General features: G+C 55.9%; 1 protein-coding gene across 1 annotated transcript in view; it reads left to right on the forward strand.

Annotated features, from left to right (window-relative positions):
* Positions 1-208: 208 nt before the first annotated feature.
* Positions 209-20,603, forward strand: part of LOC140460016 (E3 ubiquitin-protein ligase RNF212B-like) — an 830,347-nt gene continuing 809,952 nt past the window's right edge. The window contains exons 1-5 of the mRNA XM_072554422.1: positions 209-314; positions 1,550-1,602; positions 2,917-2,991; positions 6,456-6,571; positions 9,297-9,357. Coding sequence (XP_072410523.1) covers positions 209-314; positions 1,550-1,602; positions 2,917-2,991; positions 6,456-6,571; positions 9,297-9,357 — 411 coding nt within the window. The remainder of the gene's footprint in view (positions 315-1,549; positions 1,603-2,916; positions 2,992-6,455; positions 6,572-9,296; positions 9,358-20,603) is intronic.

A 20,603-nucleotide genomic window follows, 5' to 3' on the forward strand; every position in this document is an offset into this window, starting at 1 on the left:
AGAGTCAAAATCACTGATCCGGGGGAGGGGGGAGAAGGGGGCGAAAGGAAACGGTGGTGGGGGGGGGCAGACTGGGGGGATCGAACGGAAGTGGAAATTTCTGACGGGGAGAGCCCGTTTCTCTCTCTCTCTCTCTGCACTTTGTCGGTTGGTTCTCTGCGCTTCACTCATGGCCTTTTATCCCTTTCAGTCCGGCCCCTCCCGAAGGATGGACTGGCTCCACTGCAATAAATGCTATCAGAAACCGGCCAGTAACGTCCGCTTCAGCATCTCCAACTGCAAGCACATAGTCTGTCACAAATGCATCGAACAAGGTGAGGGCGCTGCCTGGGAGCGTGCGTGACCAGCTACGGTGCCCACCTGGTCGAACCGGAGGGCGCGGGGCAACCCGAGCTTCTCCTGCACTTGGTCGACCGATGATTGTTATTATGGCTGAGACCAAAACCCCCTCAGAATACATTCAGGGGATCGCCTAGACCCTAACCTCGTCTGAGTTTAAAGGCCAGAGCCAGGTGTTGCGTTCCAGTTGCAACTCGATAGGTCAAACGATCAGATTTCAGGGACTGTGGGAACAGGCCACTTTGCCCAGCAAGTCCACACTGACCCTCCGAAGATTAACCCACAGTAGAACCTCGATTATCCGAGCAAGATGGGGGCGGGGAGTATCCTGTTTGGATAATTGATCATTAACAAGCGGTAAGTCGAGAGTGGGGGTTATCCAAACAATTCCCGGCTCTCCGGCAACACACGCCAGACTGCCATTTAACCGATAACTGATCGATGGTAAACAAGCGGTAATTTAGAATTTTTGTTTGAGAATTAGATTGCGTTCGGTGTGGAAACAGGCCCTTCGGCTCAGCAAGCCGACACCGTAACCCACCCAGACCCATCCCCCTAAGTCTACCCCTGACTAATAACCTACACGATGGGTAATTTAGCATGGCCGATCCACCCTAACCTGCACATCCCTGGGCATTATGGGTAATTTAGCACGGCCAATCCACCCTAACCTGCACATCCCTGGGCACTATGGGAAATTTAGCATGGCCAATCCACCCTGACCTGCACATCCCTGGGCACTATGGGTAATTTAGCACGGCTGATCCACCCTAACCTGCACATCCCTGGGCACTATGGGTAATTTAGCATGGACAAATCACCCTAACCTACACATCTTTGGACTGCGGGGGGAAACCGAGGCACCCAGAGCAGACCCACACGGTCATGGTGAGAGGACGTGTAAGCTCCATACAGACGGTCAGCCAAGGGTGGAATCAAACCTGGGTCCCTGGTGCTGTGAAGCAGCAGTGCTAATCACTGAGCCACCATGCCGCCCATAAATCTGAAGTGAAACAAGTCCAAAACTGGATGGCATAGGTTTAAAGCAGAAGGGTTTAAATTTAAAAGGGGGCAGAGGGGCAACTTTTCCACGCAGAGGGTGGTGCGTGTATGGAACGAGCTGCCAGAGAAAGTGGGGGAGGTTGGTAAAATTACAACATGGCGTCACGTGCGTCTGTCTCTACATCCCTTTCTCTTTTCTTTTGAACAGATAAATGCAGCGTCTGTGGAATCGCCTGCAAACACTTGGCACTGACTGACAACGTAAGATTTGACCGACTGATTTCTGTTACCGTTCCTGCTCAGGATTTTCGGGGAATGGCGGGGGGGGTGGTGGTGGAATAGAGGACTGGGGCGGCTTGATGTCAACTTGGTGAAATGGGGGAACAAGCACGTGCAGCATGTGTGGGAGTGATTAGGAGATTCTCGATTGCAAGCCCATATTTGATTATTAATCTTGAATATAATGTTGTTGGATTTTTGTTAGAACATTCCAGCGCAGTACAGGCCATTCTGCCCTCGATGTTGTGCCGACCTGTGGAACCAATCTGAAGCCCATCTAACCTACACTATCCCAATCTTGTCCATATGCCTATCCAATGACCATTTAAATGCCCTTAAAGTTGCTGCAGGCAGTGCGTTCCATGCCCTGACTATTCTCTGAGTAAAGAAACAGGAAGCTTTCAAACCCTTGTGCTCTAGCAACAACGGCCAAACTGGTTCTCCACACAAAATATAGACCAAAACCTAACTCAGACTCTGACCACTCCTAACAAACTGACCGTCTCCCCACAAGGTCTCAGTGACCACTCAGTATCTGTCGTCTGCTTGACCACAAAGTCTTTTCCAGACTTAGGAGAACCATTTACCAGCGACTGACCACCTGGATAACCAACTTCAGTTATTTGTTCAAACATACAGGAAAGATGTTGTGAAACTTGATAGAGCGCAGAAAAGATTTACAAGAATGTTGCTGGGGTCGGAGGGTTTGAGCTACAGGGAGAGGCTGAACAGGCTGGGGCTGTTTTCCCTGGAGCATCGGAGGTGACCTTTTTGAGGCTTATAAAATCATGAGGGGACATGTTTAGGATAAATAGACAAGGTCTTTTCCCTGGAGTGGGGGAGTTCAAAACTAGAGAGGCATAGGTTTAGGGTGAGAGGGGAAAGGTTTAAAAGGGGCCGAAGGAGTAAATAATTCACACAGAGGGTGGTGCGTGGATGGAATCAGTTGCCAGAGGAAGTGGTAAAGGCTGGTACAAGTACAGCATTTGAAAGGCATCTGGATGGGGACATGAAAAGGAAGGGTTTGGAGGGATAGGGGCCAAATGTTGGCAAATGGGACGAGATGAGATTGGGGATATCTGGTCAGCACGGACAAGTTGGACCGAACGGTCTATTTCCGGGCTGTATATCTCAATAAGTCCATGACCCATGCCCACATGGGGGCATTATGGTATCTCCAGAATAGTGGACAGCTCCAGCCACAGCCGACGCAAGACAGGAGTTCATTCACGAGACAAGGAGGCAGTAAGGACTGGGGAAACCACGGACAGAGGGTTTATCCTCTCTTCCTTTCAGATTGCAGATCATGAGAAAATGTACTTCAAAAAGCCATCAGAGATCTGCCGGAAATACCTGGAGCACATCGCACAGGTCAGTCTGACTCCCTGTGATTACACATCCACACAGAATCACACAGGGTCAGTCTGACTCCCTGTGATTACACATCCACACAGAATCAAACAGGGTCAGTCTCACTCTCTGTGATTACACACCCACACAGAATCACACAGGGTCAGTCTCACTCCCTGTGATTACACATCCACATAGAATCACACAGGGTCCGTCTCACTCTCTGTGAATACACATTCACACAGAATCACACAGGGTCAGTCTCACTCTCTGTGATTACACATCCACACAGAATCACACAGGGTCAGTCTCACTCCCTGTGATTACACATCCACACAGAATCACACAGGGTCAGTCTGACTCCCTGTGATTACACATCCACACAGAATCACACAGGGTCAGTCTCACTCCCTGTGATTACACATCCACACAGAATCACACAGGGTCAGTCTCACTCTCTGTGATTACACATCCACACAGAATCACACAGGGTCAGTCTCACTCCCTGTGATTACACATCCACACAGAATCACACAGGGTCAGTCTGACTCCCTGTGATTACACATCCACACAGAATCACACAGGGTCAGTCTGAGTCCCTGTGATTACACATCCACACAGAATCACACAGGGTCAGTCTGACTCTCTGTGATTACACATCCACACAGAATCACACAGGGTCCGTCTCACTCCCTGTGATTACACATCCACACAGAATCACACAGGGTCAGTCTCACTCCCTGTGATTACACATCCACACAGAATCACACAGGGTCAGTCTCACTCCCTGTAATTACACATCCACACAGAATCACACAGGGTCAGTCTCACTCCCTGTGATTACACATCCACACAGAATCACACAGGGTCAGTCTCACTCCCTGTGATTACACGTCCACACAGAATCACACAGGGTCAGTCTCACTCCCTGTGATTACACATCCACACAGAATCACACAGGGTCACTCTGAGTCCCTGTGATTACACATCCACACACAATCACACAGGGTCCGTCTCACTCTCTGTGATTACACATCCACACAGAATCACACAGGGTCAGTCTCACTCTCTGTGATTACACATCCACACAGAATCACACAGGGTCAGTCTCACTCTCTGTGATTACACATCCACACAGAATCACACAGGGTCCGTCTCACTCTCTGTGATTACACATCCACACAGAATCACACAGGGTCAGTCTCACTCCCTGTGAATACACATTCACACAGAATCACACAGGGTCAGTCTCACTCTCTGTGATTACACATCCACACAGAATCACACAGGGTCAGTCTCACTCCCTGTGATTACACATCCACACAGAATCACACAGGGTCAGTCTGACTCCCTGTGATTACACATCCACACAGAATCACACAGGGTCAGTCTGACTCCCTGTGATTACACATCCACACAGAATCACACAGGGTCAGTCTCACACTCTGTGATTACACATCCACACAGAATCACACAGGGTCAGTCTCACTCCCTGTGATTACACATCCACACAGAATCACACAGGGTCAGTCTCACTCTCTGTGATTACACGTCCACACAGAATCACACAGGGTCAGTCTCACACTCTGTGATTACACATCCACACAGAATCACACAGGGTCAGTCTCACTCCCTGTGATTACACATCCACACAGAATCACACAGGGTCAGTCTCACTCCCTGTGATTACACATCCACACAGAATCACACAGGGTCAGTCTCACTCCCTGTGATTACACATCCACACAGAATCACACAGGGTCAGTCTGAGTCCCTGTGATTACACATCCACACAATCACACAGGGTCCGTCTCACTCTCTGTGATTACACATCCACACAGAATCACACAGGGTCAGTCTCACTCTCTGTGATTACACATCCACACAGAATCACACAGGGTCAGTCTCACTCTCTGTGATTACACATCCACACAGAATCACACAGGGTCCGTCTCACTCTCTGTGATTACACATCCACACAGAATTACACAGGGTCAGTCTCACTCCCTGTGAATACACATCCACACAGAATCACACAGGGTCAGTCTCACTCTCTGTGATTACACATCCACACAGAATCACACAGGGTCAGTCTCACTCCCTGTGATTACACATCCACACAGAATCACACAGGGTCAGTCTCACTCCCTGTGATTACACGTCCACACAGAATCACACATGGTCAGTCTCACACCCTGTGATTACACATCCACACAGAATCACACAGGGTCAGTCTGACTCCCTGTGATTACACATCCACACAGAATCACACAGGGTCAGTCTCACACTCTGTGATTACACATCCACACAGAATCACACAGGGTCAGTCTCACTCCCTGTGATTACACATCCACACAGAATCACACAGGGTCAGTCTCACTCTCTGTGATTACACGTCCACACAGAATCACACAGGGTCAGTCTCACTCCCTGTGATTACACGTCCACACAGAATCACACAGGGTCAGTCTCACTCCCTGTGATTACACGTCCACACAGAATCACACAGGGTCAGTCTGACTCCCTGTGATTACACATCCACACAGAATCACACAGGGTCAGTCTGAGTCCCTGTGATTACACATCCACACAGAATCACACAGGGTCAGTCTCACACTCTGTGATTACACATCCACACAGAATCACACAGGGTCAGTCTCACACTCTGTGATTACACGTCCACACAGAATCACACAGGGTCAGTCTCACTCCCTGTGATTACACATCCACACAGAATCACACAGGGTCAGTCTCACTCTCTGTGAGTACAACCCCCCCCAAGGACTTGTGAGGTGTTGTGCCATTAAAGGTTCTGTTGCGAATATGAAATTCATTGTGGTCACAGTTACTTTTGAAAATATATTTTTCACTTTTAAATTCAGTCGTGAGTTGGTGGTCCAATTCATCCCTGCCGACCCAGATATCCCTCACCTCGTCTCGTCCCACTTGCCAGCAATTGGTCCACATCCCTCCAAGCCCTTCTTATCCATGTCCCCGTCCACCTTTTCAATGCTGTCATTGTACCAGCCTCCACCACTTCCTCTGGCAGCTCATTCCATACACGTACCACCTTCTGCATGAAAAAGTTGTCCCTAATATGTGTCTTTTTTACCTTTCCTGCGTGCGGTGGCTGTTTAATCCACTTTCCAAAACACGTCCCTTGTCGTTAGATTTCTCAGGCTCGGATTCGGACCTGGAGGGTCACTGTGTTCGGTAGCAACCACTGTCTAATCTGTTGCGGTGATTTAAAGGTTGCCGTCTTTGGGGGGGGCTGCTGTTCGCACTGTTACAATCTCGGAGCTGGTGACCCCCACCGTATCTATGGGCGACACCCCCCCCACTCCGTCCTGAAACCGGGGACGCTGGATTATCCATCCCCCCCCCCCCGCCCTGCCCCCGGGGGGGGGGGGGGGGGTGGGGGTGGGATGGTGCTGTATGTCTGAACCTGGATCTGCTCCCTGACCTGTCTGCCTGCTCCTTCCCAGGTGACCAGGTTCCAGAGGAAGCAGGCAGAGCTGCTCCTTTCATTCCACAAGCACAAGATTTCCAAAATGGAGGCTGCCCTGCAGGAGGCGCAGTGCAGGATCAGACTGCAGGAGAAGTAAGTGGGAGTGTCTCCATCGTCCAGATTTAACGCACCCTCACACTCAGTGAATCGCAGAATCCCCGCCATGTGGAAACAGGCCCTTCGGCCCAACAGGTCCGCACCAACCCTCCGAAGAGTAACCCACCCAGACCCATTCCCCCAACCCTCTTACTCTATATTCAGCCCTGACTAACGCACCTAACCTACACATCCCTGGGCACTATGGGTAATCTAGCACGGCCAATCCACCCTAACCTGCACATCCCTGGGCACTATGGGTAATTTAGCACGGCCAATCCACCCTATCCTACACATCCCTGGGCACTATGGGTAATTTAGCATGGCCAATCCACCCTGACCTACACATCCCTGGGCACTGTGGGTAATTTAGCATGGCCAATCCAACCTAACCTGTACATCCCTGGGCACTATGGGTAATTTAGCATGGCCAATCCAACCTAACCTGCACATCCCTGGGCACTGTGGGTAATTTAGCATGGCCAATCCAACCTAACCTGCACATCCCTGGGCACTTTGGGGTAATTTAGCATGGCCAATCCACCCTTACCTACACATCCCTGGGCACTATGGGTAATTTAGCTCGGCCAAACCACTTTCACCACATCCCAGGGCACTATGGGTAATTTAATATGGCCAAACCACCCTAACTTACACATCCCTGGGCACTATGGGTAATTTAGCATGGCCAATCCACCCTAATCTACACATCCCTGGGCACTATGGGTAATCTAGCATGGCCAATCCACCCTAACCTGCACATCCCTGGGCACTTTGGGGTAATTTAGCATGGCCAATCCACCCTTACCTACACATCCCTGGGCACTATGGGTAATTTAGCACGGCCAATCCACCCTAACCTGCACATCCCTGTGCACTATGGGTAATTTAGCATGGCCAATCCACCCTAACCTACACATCCCTGGGCACTATGGGTAATTTAGCATGGCCAATCCACCCTAACCTACACATCCCTGGGCACTTTGGGGTAATTTAGCACGGCCAATCCACCCTAACCATATGCCAGGGCACTATGGGTAATTTTACATGGCCAAACCACCCTAACCTTTACATTCCTGGGCATTATGTGTAATGTAGTATGGCCAATCCACCCTAACCTGCACATCCCTGGGCACTATGGGTAATTTAGCACGGCCAATCCACCCTAACCTACACATCCCTGGGCACTATGGGTAATTTAGCACGGCCAATCCACCCTAACCACATCCCAGGGCACTATGGGTAATTTTACATGGCCAAACCACCCTAACCTTTACATCCCTGGGCACTATGGGTAATTTAGTATGGCCAATCCACCCTAACCTACACATATTTGGACAGTGGGTGGAAACCGGAGCACCCGGAGGAAACCCACACAAACACTTGGAGAAAATTTGCAGACTCCACACAGAGAGTGGCCGGAGGCTGGAATCGAAGTTTGGTCCCTGGTGCTGTGAAGCAGCACTCCTAGCCACTGAGCCACCGCGCCACCCCAATTTCCGTGTAGCCCGTTACCTCGATATCGCGTGATATGAGCAACACGTTTCCCATGAGTTTTCACCTTGCTGTAAGTGACGTGTCCACTTGGAGGAACCCGTCCTCTGCAAACAAAAGGAAGTTGTTCATCCAAAGAGCTCGGCCAATCAGAGTGGATGTTTCCAACAGTCGGCACCCTTTTGTTTTCCCGTCGTGGGGATTGTTGGAACCATCTGAAAATTGGCATTCCGGCGTTTTAGCTCCATCGAGGGTCAAGTGAAAACCTTCTGCACCAGGTCCGTCTCCTCTCTCCAGTGTATGGTTCCTGTGGTTTACTGCTGTCGCTTGTGTGAACATTCCTCCAATTTAATCCTCTCCCTGCTCTTGCTTTCATCCATATTCCCTCAGAGATGGAGAACCGCAAGGGGCCTGGGGATTGGCGATGTTGGTTGGGCGATGTAATGTTGGCCAACCTTTATCAATGGGTGTCTGTGGACTGTCCTCCCTCGTCGGGGAGGTTATAGCTGCGCAGAAATCTGCGGCATGCGCACCCACGTATACGAACACGAGGAGCAGCAGAACGTAACCATTCGGGCCATCGGGCCTGTCCTGTCTCTCTCAGTACAATCCTGGCTGTTCGTGGGGCTCTCGGCTCCAGTTTCCCACCCTCTCACCAGATTCCTCGATGACCCGAGAGGCTGAAGATCTGCTGATCCCAGCCTTCAAAGTCCTCGACGGTGGAGCGTGGACAACGCCCCCCTGGGGGGAAATCAGCAATCATTCAAAATGGTCTGATGGAAGACAGGCCCCTTACCCTTGAGACAGTGAGCCCCCACAACCAGGGGGTACCCCACACACACACACATACACGCACACTCCCTTGCAGAGGGGGTGGGGGGTGGCGTAGGTGCAGGTGTCTTAAATCTCCCAAGGGATGGGTTTCACTTCCGTCCAATGCCCACCCACACCACACTGAGACTGAAGGCATCCCATCTCAAACACCAAGAGGTGGTACAGCGGCTCAGTGCTCAGCACCACTGCCTCACGGTGCCAGGGACCCGGGTTCGATCCCATCCTCGGGGTGGGGAGGGGTGGGGCGACTGTCCGTGTGGAGTTTGCGTGTTCCCCCCACAGCACCATTGGAGCTGGCCAAACCCCAGCCCAGATCCCCACCGTGCAGTGGGAAAGGAAAATAAACAGGAAGGGCATTTTAACGAGTTTCTGTCCCCTCCCTCACCCCAAACAGGGAGACGGCAGCACTCAGGAGCCAAGTGGACGAGATGAAAAAGCTGATCGCCATGGCGACGGTGAGTCCCCCCTCCTGATCGTGGGCTGGTAGGAGCAGCAACCCCAACGCCGATATCTCCTCAATGTTCACACCCTCACATCCACAATCCCCACCTCCCAATCTCGGGTCACCCTCATCACTCCCAATCTCACCTCTGCTCTCTCTCACACTCACAGTCCCCTCTGCTCTCGCTCACACTCACCGTCCCCTCTGCTCTCTCTCACACTCACCGTCCCCTCTGCTCTCGTTCACACACACCGTCCCCCCTGCTCTCTCACACACTCACCGTTCCCCCTGATCTCTCACACACTCACCGTCCCCTCTGCTCTCTCATACTCACCGTCCCCTCTGCTCTCTCTCACACTCACCGTCCCCTCTGCTCTCTCTCACACTCACCGTCCCCTCTGCTCTCTCTCACACTCACAGTCCCCTCTGCTCTCTCTCACACTCACCCTCCCCTCTGCTCTCACTCACACTCACTGTCCCCTCTGCTCTCTCTCACACTCACCGTCCCCTCTGCTCTCTCTCACACTCACCGTCCCCTCTGCTCTCTCATACTCACCGTCCCCTCTGCTCTCTCTCACACTCACCGTCCCCTCTGCTCTCGTTCACACACACCGTCCCCCATGCTCTCTCACACACTCACCGTCCCCTCTGCTCTCTCTCACACTCACCCTCCCCTCTGCTCTCTCACACACTCACAGTCCCCTTTGCTCTCTCTCACACTCACCGTCCCCTCTGCTCTCTCTCACTCACCGTCCCCTCTGCTCTCTCCCACACTCACCCTCTCCTCTGCTCTCACTCATACTCACCGTCCCCTCTGCTCACTCTCACACTTACTGTCCCCTCTGCTCTCTCACACACTCACCGTCCCATCTGCTCTCTCTCACACTCACCGTCCCCTCTGCTCTCACTCTCACTCACCGTCCCATCTGCTCTCTCACACACTCACCGTCCTCTCTGCTCTCTCTCACACTCACCATCCCCTCTGCTCTCTCTCACACTCACCGTCCCCTTTTCTCTCTCTCACACTCACCGTCCTCTCTGCTCTCTCTCACACTCACCGTCCCCTCTGCTCTCTCTCACACTCACCGTCCCCTCTGCTCTCTCTCACACTCACTGTCCCCCCTGCTCTCTCTCACACTCACTGTCCCCTTTTCTCTCTCTCACACTCACCGTCCTCTCTGCTCTCACTCACACTCACCATCCCCTCTGCTCTCTCTCACACTCACCGTCCCCTTTTCTCTCTCTCACACTCACCCTCCTCTCTGCTCTCACTCACACTCACCGTCCCCTCTGCTCTCACTCACACTCACCGTCCCCTCTGCTCTCTCACACACTCACCGTCCCATCTGCTCTCTCTCACACTCACCGTCCCCTCTGCTCTCACTCTCACTCACCGTCCCCTCTGCTCTCTCACACACTCACCGTCCCATCTGCTCTCTCTCACACTTCCCGTCCACTCTGCTGTCACACACTCACCGTCCCGTCTGCTCTCTCTCACACCGACCATCCCATCTGCTCTCTCTCACACTTCCCGTCCACTCTGCTGTCACACACTCACCGTCCCCTCTGCTCTCTCTCACACCGACCGTCCCCTCTGCTCTCTCTCACACTCACCGTCCACTCTGCTCTCTTCCACACTCACCGTCCCCTCTGCTCTCTCTCACACTCAGCGTCCCGTTTTCTCTCTCTCACACTCACCGTCCCCTCTGCTATCTCTCACACTCACCGTCCCGTCTGCTCTCTCTCACACCGACCGTCCCCTCTGCTCTCTCTCACACTGACCGTCCCCTCTGCTCTCTCACACTCACCGTCCCCTCTGCTCTCTCACACTCACCGTCCCCTCTGCTCTCTCTCACACTCACCCTCCCCTCTGCTCTCTCTCACACTCACCGTCCCCTCTGCTCTCTCTCACACTCACCGTCCCCTCTGCTCTCTCTAACACTCACCGTCCCCTCTGCTCTCTCTCTCACTCACCGTCCCCTCTGCTCACTCTCACACTCACCGTCCCCCCTGCACTCTCTCACACTCACCGTCCCCTCTGCTCTCTCAGTCTCACTCACCCTCCCCTCTGCTCTCTCTCACACTCACCGTCCCCTCTGCTCACTCTCACACTCACCGTCCCCTCTGCTCTCACTCTCACTCACCGTCCCCTCTGCTCTCTCACACACTCACCGTCCCCTCTGCTCTCTCTCACACTCACCCTCCCCTCTGCTCTCTCTCACACTCACCGTCCCCCCTGCACTCTCTCACACTCACCGTCCCCTCTGCTCTCTCTCACACTCACCGTCCCCTCTGCTCTCTCTCACACTCACCGTCCCATCTGCTCTCTCTCACACTCACCGTCCCCCCTGCACTCTCTCACACTCACCGTCCCCTCTGCTCTCTCAGTCTCACTCACCCTCCCCTCTGCTCTCTCTCACACTCACCGTCCCCTCTGCTCACTCTCACACTCACCGTCCCCTCTGCTCTCTCTCACACTCACCGTCCCCTCTGCTCTCTCTCACACCGACCGTCCCATCTGCTCTCTCTCACACTTCCCGTCCACTCTGCTGTCACACACTCACCGTCCCGTCTGCTCTCTCTCACACCGACCGTCCCATCTGCTCTCTCTCACACTTCCCGTCCACTCTGCTGTCCTACACTCACCGTCCCGTCTGCTCTCTCTCACACCGACCGTCCCCTCTGCTCTCTCTCACACTCACCGTCCCCTCTGCTCTCTCTCACACTCACCGTCCCCTCTGCTCTCTCTCACACTCACCGTCCCCTCTGCTCTCTTCCACACTCACCGTCCCCTCTGCTCTCTCTCACACTCACCGTCCCCTCTGCTCTCTCTCACACTCACCATCCCCTCTGCTCTCTCCCACACTCACCGTCCCCTCTGCTCTCACTCACACTCACCGTCCCGTCTGCTCTCTCACACACTCACCGTCCCCTCTGCTCTCTCACACACTCACCGTCCCCTCTGCTCTCTCACACACTCACCGTCACCTCTGCTCTCTCTCTCACTCACCGTCCCCTCTGCTCTCTCTCACACTCACCGTCCACTTTTCTCTCTCCCTCACTCACCCTCCCCTCTGCTCTCTCTCACACTCACCGTCCCCTCTGCTCTCTCTCACACTCACCGTCCCCTCTGCTCTCTCCCTCACTCACCGTCCCCTCTGCTCTCTCCCTCACTCACCGTCCCCTCTGCTCTCTCTCACACTCACCGTCCCCTTTTCTCTCTCTCACACTCACCATCCCCTCTGCTCTCTCTCACACTCACCGTCCCCCCTGCACTCTCTCACACTCACCATCCCCTCTGCTCTCTCACACTCACCGCCCCTTCTGCTCTCTCTCACACTCACCGTCCCCCCTGCACTCTCTCACACTCACCATCCCCCCTGCTCTCTCCATCACTCACCGTCCCCTCTGCTCAATCGCACACTCACTATCCCCTCTGCTCTCTCTCACACTCACCGAACCCTTTTCTCTCTCTCACACTCACCGTCCCCTCCGCTCTCTCTCACACTCACCATCCCCACTGCTCTCTCTCACACTCACCGTCCGCTCTGCTCTCTCTCACACTCACCGTCCCCACTGCTCTCTCTCACACTCACCGTCCCCTCTGCTCTCACTCTCACTCACCGTTCCCTCTGCTCTCTCTCACACTCACCGTTCCCTCTGCTCTCTCTCACACTCACCGTCCCCACTGCTCTCTCTCACACCGACCGTCCCCTCTGCTCTCTCTCTCTCACTCACCGTCCCCTCTGCTCTCACTCTCACTCACCGTTCCCTCTGCTCTCTCTCACACTCACCGTCCCCTCTGCGCTCTCTCACACTCACCGTCCCCTCTGCTCTCTCTCACACTCACCGTCCCCACTGCTCTCTCTCACACTCACCGTTCCCTCTGCTCTCTCTCACACCCATCGTCCCCCCTGCTCTCTCACACACTCACCATCCCGTCTGCTCTCTCTCACACTCACCCTCCCCTCTGCTCTCTCTCACACTCACCGTCCCCTCTGCTCTCTCTCACACTCACCGTCCCCTCTGCGCTCTCTCACACTCACCGTCCCCTCTGCTCTCTCTCACACTCACCGTCCCCTCTGCTCTCTCACACACTCACCGTCCCCTCTGCTCTCACTCTCACTCACCGTCCCCTCTGCTCTCTCTCATACTCACCGTCCCCTCTGCTCTCTCTCACACTCACACACTCCCTCTGCTCTATCACACACTCACCGTCCCATCTGCTCTCTCTCACACTTCCCGTCCACTCTGCTGTCACACACTCACCGTCCCGTCTGCTCTCTCTCACACCGACCGTCCCCTCTGCTCTCTCTCACACTCACCGTCCCCTCTGCTCTCTTCCACACTCACCGTCCCCTCTGCTCTCTCTCACATTCACACACTCCATCTGCTCTATCACACACTCACCGTCCCGTCTGCTCTCTCTCTCACCGACCGTCCCCTCTGCTCTCTTCCACACTCACCGTCCCCTCTGCTCTCTCTCACACTCACCGTCCCCTCTGCTCTCTCTCACACTCACCGTCCCCTCTGCTCTCTCTCACACCGACCGTCCCCTCTGCTCTCTCTCACACTCACCGTCCCCTCTGCTCTCTCCCACACTCACCGTCCCCTCTGCTCTCACTCACACTCACCGTCCCGTCTGCTCGCTCACACACTCACCGTCCCCTCTGCTCTCTCTCACACTCACCGTCCCCTCTCCTCTCTCTCACTCACCGTCCCCTCTGCTCTCTCTCACACTCACCGTCCCCTCTGCTCTCTCACACACTCACCGTCCCCCCTGCTCTCTCTCACACTCACCGTCCCCTCTGCTCTCTCCCACACTCACCGTCCCCTCTGCTCTCTCCCACACTCACCGTCCCCTCTGCTCTCACTCACACTCACCGTCCCGTCTGCTCTCTCACACACTCACCGTCCCCTCTGCTCTTTCCCTCACTCACCCTCCCGTCTGCTCTCTCTCACACTCACCGTCCCCTCTGCTCTCTCTCACACACTCACCGTCCCCTCTGCTCTCTCTCTCTCACTCACCGTCCCCTCTGCTCTCACTCTCACTCACCGTCCCCTCTGCTCTCTCTCACACTCACCATCCCCCTGCTCTCTCACACACTCACCCTCCCCTCTGCTCTCTCACACACTCACCGTCCCCTCTGCTCTCTCTCACACTCACCGTCCCCTCTGCTCTCTCCCACACTCACCGTCCCCTCTGCTCTCTCTCACTCTCACCGTCCCCTTTTCTCTCTCTCACACTCACCGACCCCTCTGCTCTCTCTCACTCTCACCGTCCCCTTTTCTCTCTCCCTCACTCACCGTCCCCTCTGCTCACTCTGACACTCACCGTCCCGTCTGCTCTCTCTTACACTCACCGTCCCCTCTGCTCTCTCTCACACTCACCATCCCCCTGCTCTCTCCCTCACTCACTGTCCCCCCTGCTCTCTTTCACACTCACTGCCCCCTCTGCTCTCTCTCACACTCACCGTCCCCTCTGCTCTCTCTCACACTCACCATCCCCTCTGCTCTCTCTCACACTCACCGTCCCCTCTGCTCTCTCTTACACTCACCGTCCCCTCTGCTCTCTCTCACACTCACCATCCCCTCTGCTCTCTCCCACACTCACCGTCCCCTCTGCTCTCTCTCACACTCACCGTCCCCTCTGCTCTCTCTCACACTCACCGTCCCCTCTGCTCTCTCTCACACTCACTGCCCCCTCTGCTCTCTCTCACACTCACCGTCCCCTCTGCTCTCTCTCACACTCACCGTCCCCTTTTCTCTCTCTCACACTCACCATCCCCTCTGCTCTCTCACACTCACCGTCCCCTCTGCTCTCTCTCACTCACCGTCCCCTCTGCTCACTCTCACACTCACCGTCCCCTCTGCTCACTCTCACACTCACCGTCCCCTCTGCTCTCTCTCACACTCACCGTCCCATCTGCTCTCTCTCACACTCACCGTCCCCTCTGCTCTCTCTCACACTCACCATCCCCTCTGCTCTCTCTCACACTCACCGTCCCCTCTGCTCTCTCTCACACTCACCATCCCCTCTGCTCACTCTCACACTCACCGTCCCCACTGCTCTCTCTCACACTCACCGTCCCCTCTGCTCTCTCTCACACTCACCGTCCTCTCTGCTCTCTCTCACACTTCCCGTCCACTCTGCTGTCACACACTCACCGTCCCCTCTGCTCTCTCCCTCACTCACCGTCCCCTCTGCTCTCACTCACACTCACCGTCCTCTCTGCTCCCTCTCACACTCACCGTCCCCCCTGCACTCTCTCACACTCACCCTCCCCTCTGCTCACTCTCACACTCACCGTCCCTTCTGCTCTCTCTCACACTCACCGTCCCCTCTGCTCTCTCTCACACTCACCGTTCCCTCTGCTCACTCACACTGACCGTCCCTTCTGCTCTCTCTCACACTCACCGTCCCCTCTGCTCTCCCACACTCACCATCTCCTCTGCTCTCTCACACTCACCGTCCCCTCTGCTCACTCTCACACTCACCGTCCCCTCAGCTCTCCCACACTCACCGCCCCTTCTCCCCTCTCTCACACTCACCGTCCCCTCTGCTCTCTCTCACTCACCGCCCCTTCTCCCCTCTCTCACACTCACCGTCCCCTCTGCTCTCTCTCACTCACCGTCCCCTCTGCTCACTCTCACACTCACCGTCCCCTCTGCTCTCTCACACTCACCATCCCCTCTGCTCTCACTCACACTCACCGTCCCCTCTGCTCTCTCTCACACTCACCATCCCCTCTGCTCTCCCTCACTCACCGTCCCCTCTGCTCTCTCTCACACTCACCGTCCCCTCTGCTCTCTCTCACACTCACCGTCCCCTCTGCTCTCACTCACACTGACCGTCCCCTCTGCTCTCTCACACACTCACCGTCCCCTCTGCTCTCTCTCACACTCACCGTCCCCTCTGCTCTCACTCACACTGACCGTCCCCTCTGCTCTCTCTCACACTCACCGTCCCCTCTGCTCTCTCTCACACTCACCGTCCCCTCTGCTCTCACTCACACTGACCGTCCCCTCTGCTCTCTCTCAATCACCGTCCCCTCTGCTCTCTCACACACTCACCGTCCCCTCTGCTCTCTCTCACACTCACCCTCCCCTCTGCTCTCTCTCACACTCACCGTCCCCTTTTCTCTCTCTCACACTCACCGTCCCCTCTGCTCTCTCTCACACTCACCGTCCCCTCTGCTCTCTCTCACACTCACCATCCCCCTGCTCTCTCTCACACTCACCGTCCCCTTTTCTCTCTCTCACACTGACCATCCCCTCTGCTCTCTCTCACACTCACCGTCCCCCCTGCACTCTCTCACACTCACCGTCCCCTCTGCTCTCTCTCACACTCACCGTCCCCTCTGCTCTCTCTCACACTCACCGTCCCCTCTGCTCTCTCTCACACTCACCGTCCCCCCTGCACTCTCTCACACTCACCGTCCCCTCTGCTCTCTCACACTCACCGCCCCTTCTGCTCTCTCTCACACTCACCGTCCCCTCTGCTCTCTCTCACACTCACCGTCCCCTCTGCTCTCTCTCACACTCACCGTCCCCTCTGCTCTCTCTCACACTCACCGTCCCCTCTGCTCTCTCTCACACTCACCATCCCCCTGCTCTCTCCCTCACTCACCGTCCCCCCTGCTCTCTCTCACACTCACCGTCCCCTTTTCTCTCTCTCACACTGACCATCCCCTCTGCTCTCTCTCACACTCACCGTCCCCCCTGCACTCTCTCACACTCACCGTCCCCTCTGCTATCTCTCACACTCACCGTCCCCTCTGCTCTCTCACACTCACCATCCCCTCTGCTCTCTCTCACACTCACCGTCCCCCCTGCTCTCTCTCACACTCACCATCCCCCCTGCTCTCTCCCTCACTCACCGTCCCCTCTGCTCACTCGCACACTCATCGTCCTCTCTGCTCTCTCACACTCACCATCCCCTCCGCTCTCTCTCACACTCACCGTCCTCTCTGCTCTCTCTCACACTCACCGTCCCCTCTGCTCTCACTCACACTCACCGTCCCCTCTGCTCTCACACACTCACCGTCCCCTCTGCTCTCTCTCACACTCACCGTCCCCTCTGCTCTCTCTCACACTCACCGTCCCGTCTGCTCTCTCTCACACTCACCCTCCCCTCTGCTCTCACTCACACTCACCGTCCCCTCTGCTCTCTCTCACACTCACCGTCCCCTCTGCTCTCTCTCACACTCACCGTCCCCTCTGCTCTCTCTCACACTCACCGTCCCCTCTGCTCTCTCACACACTCACCGTCCCCTCTGCTCTCTCACACTCACCGTCCCCTCTGCTCTCACTCTCACTCACCGTCCCCTGTGCTCTCTCTCATACTCACCGTCCCCTCTGCTCTCTCTCACACTCACCCTCCCCTCTGCTCTCTCTCACACTCACCGTCCCCTCTGCTCTCTCTCACACTCACACACTCCCTCTGCTCTATCACACACTCACCGTCCCATCTGCTCTCTCTCACACTTCCCGTCCACTCTGCTGTCACACACTCACCGTCCCGTCTGCTCTCTCTCACACCGACCGTCCCATCTGCTCTCTCTCACACTTCCCGTCCACTCTGCTGTCACACACTCACCGTCCCGTCTGCTCTCTCTCACACCGACCGTCCCCTCTGCTCTCTCCCTCACTCACCGTCCCCTCTGCTCTCTCTCACACTCACCGTCCCGTCTGCTCTCTCACACACTCACCGTCCCCTCTGCTCTCTCCCTCACTCACCCTCCCCTCTGCTCTCTCACACACTCACCGTCCCCTCTGCTCTCTCTCACACTCACCGTCCCCTCTGCTCTCTCTCACACTCACCGTCCCCTCTGCTCTCTCTCACACTCACCGTCCCCTCTGCTCTCTCTCACACTCACCATCTCCTCTGCTCTCACTCTCACTCACCGTCCCCTCTGCTCTCTCTCACACTCACCGTCCCCTCTGCTCTCTCTCACACTCACCGTCCCCTCTGCTCTCTCTCACACTCACCGTCCCCTCTGCTCTCTCTCACACTCACCGTTCCCTCTGCTCTCTCACACACTCACCGTCCCCTCTGCACTCTCTCACACTCACCGTCTCCTCTGCTCTCTCTCACTCACCGTCCCCTCTGCTCACTCTCACACTCACCGTCCCCTCTGCTCTCTCACACTCACTGTCCCCTCTGCACTCACTCACACTCACCGTCCCCTCTGCTCTCTCTCACACTCACCGTCCCCTCTGCTCTCTCACACACTCACCGTCCCCTCTGCTCTCTCACGCTCACCGTCCCCTCTGCTCTCATTCTCACTCACCGTCCCCTCTGCTCTCTCTCATACTCACCGTCCCCTCTGCTCTCTCTCACACTCACCCTCCCCTCTGCTCTCTCTCACACTCACCGTCCCCTCTGCTCTCTCTCACACTCACACACTCCCTCTGCTCTATCACACACTCACCGTCCCATCTGCTCTCTCTCACACTTCCCGTCCACTCTGCTGTCACACACTCACCGTCCCGTCTGCTCTCTCTCACACCGACCGTCCCATCTGCTCTCTCTCACACTTCCCGTCCGCTCTGCTGTCACACACTCACCGTCCCGTCTGCTCTCTCTCACACCGACCGTCCCCTCTGCTCTCTCCCTCACTCACCGTCCCCTCTGCTCTCTCTCACACTCACCGTCCCGTCTGCTCTCTCACACACTCACCGTCCCCTCTGCTCTCTCCCTCACTCACCCTCCCCTCTGCTCTCTCACACACTCACCGTCCCCTCTGCTCTCTCTCACACTCACCGTCCCCTCTGCTCTCTCTCATACTCACCGTCCCCTCTGCTCTCTCTCACAGTCACCCTCCCCTCTGCTCTCTCTCACACTCACCGTCCCCTCTGCTCTCTCTCACACTCACCCACTCCCTCTGCTCTATCACACACTCACCGTCCCATCTGCTCTCTCTCACACTTCCCGTCCACTCTGCTGTCACACACTCACCGTCCCGTCTGCTCTCTCTCACACCGACCGTCCCATCTGCTCTCTCTCACACTTCCCGTCCACTCTGCTGTCACACACTCACCGTCCCGTCTGCTCTCTCTCACACCGACCCTCCCCTCTGCTCTCTCACACACTCACCGTCCCCTCTGCTCTCTCTCACACTCACCGTCCCCTCTGCTCTCTCTCACACTCACCGTCCCCTCTGCTCTCTCTCACACTCACCGTCCCCTCTGCTCTCTCTCACACTCACCGTCCCCTCTGCTCTCTCTCACACTCACCATCTCCTCTGCTCTCACTCTCACTCACCGTCCCCTCTGCTCTCTCTCACACTCACCGTCCCCTCTGCTCTCTCTCACACTCACCGTCCCCTCTGCTCTCTCTCACACTCACCGTCCCCTCTGCTCTCTCTCACACTCACCGTTCCCTCTGCTCTCTCACACACTCACCGTCCCCTCTGCACTCTCTCACACTCACCGTCCCCTCTGCTCTCTCTCACTCACCGTCCCCACTGCTCACTCTCACACTCACCGTCCCCTCTGCTCTCTCACACTCACTGTCCCCTCTGCACTCTCTCACACTCACCGCCCCCTCTGCTCACTCTCACACTCACCGTCCCCTCTGCTCTCACTCACACTCACCGTCCCCTCTGCTCTCCCACACTCACCATCCCCTCTGCTCTCTCACACTCACCGTCCCCTCTGCTCTCTCTCACACTCACCGCCCGCTCTGCTCTCTCTCACTCACCGTCCCCTCTGCTCACTCTCACACTCACCGTCCCCTCTGCTCTCTCACACTCACCATCCCCTCTGCTCTCTCACACTCACCGCCCCTTCTGCTCTCTCTCACACTCACCGTCCCCTCTGCTCTCTCTCACACTCACCGTCCCCTCTGCTCTCTCTCACACTCACCGCCCCTTCTGCTCTCTCTCACACTCACCGTCCCCTCTGCTGTCTCTCACACTCACCGTCCCCTCTGCTCTCTCACACTCACCGTCCCGTCTGCTCTCTCTCACACTCACCGTCCCCTCTGCTCTCTCACACTCACCGCCCCTTCTGTTCTCTCTCACACTCACCGCCCCTTCTGCTCTCTCCCTCACTCACCGTCCCCTCTGCTCTCACTCACACTCACCGTCCCGTCTGCTCTCTCACACACTCACCGTCCCCTCTGCTCTCTGTCACACTCACAGTCCCCTCTGCTCACTCTCACACTCACCGTCCCCTCTGCTCTCACTCACACTGACCGTCCCCTCTGCTCTCTCACACTCACCATCCCCTCTGCTCTCTCACACTCACCCTCCC

The sequence above is a fragment of the Chiloscyllium punctatum genome, chromosome 36 (genome assembly GCF_047496795.1).
Source record: "Chiloscyllium punctatum isolate Juve2018m chromosome 36, sChiPun1.3, whole genome shotgun sequence".
Lineage (NCBI taxonomy): Eukaryota > Metazoa > Chordata > Chondrichthyes > Orectolobiformes > Hemiscylliidae > Chiloscyllium > Chiloscyllium punctatum.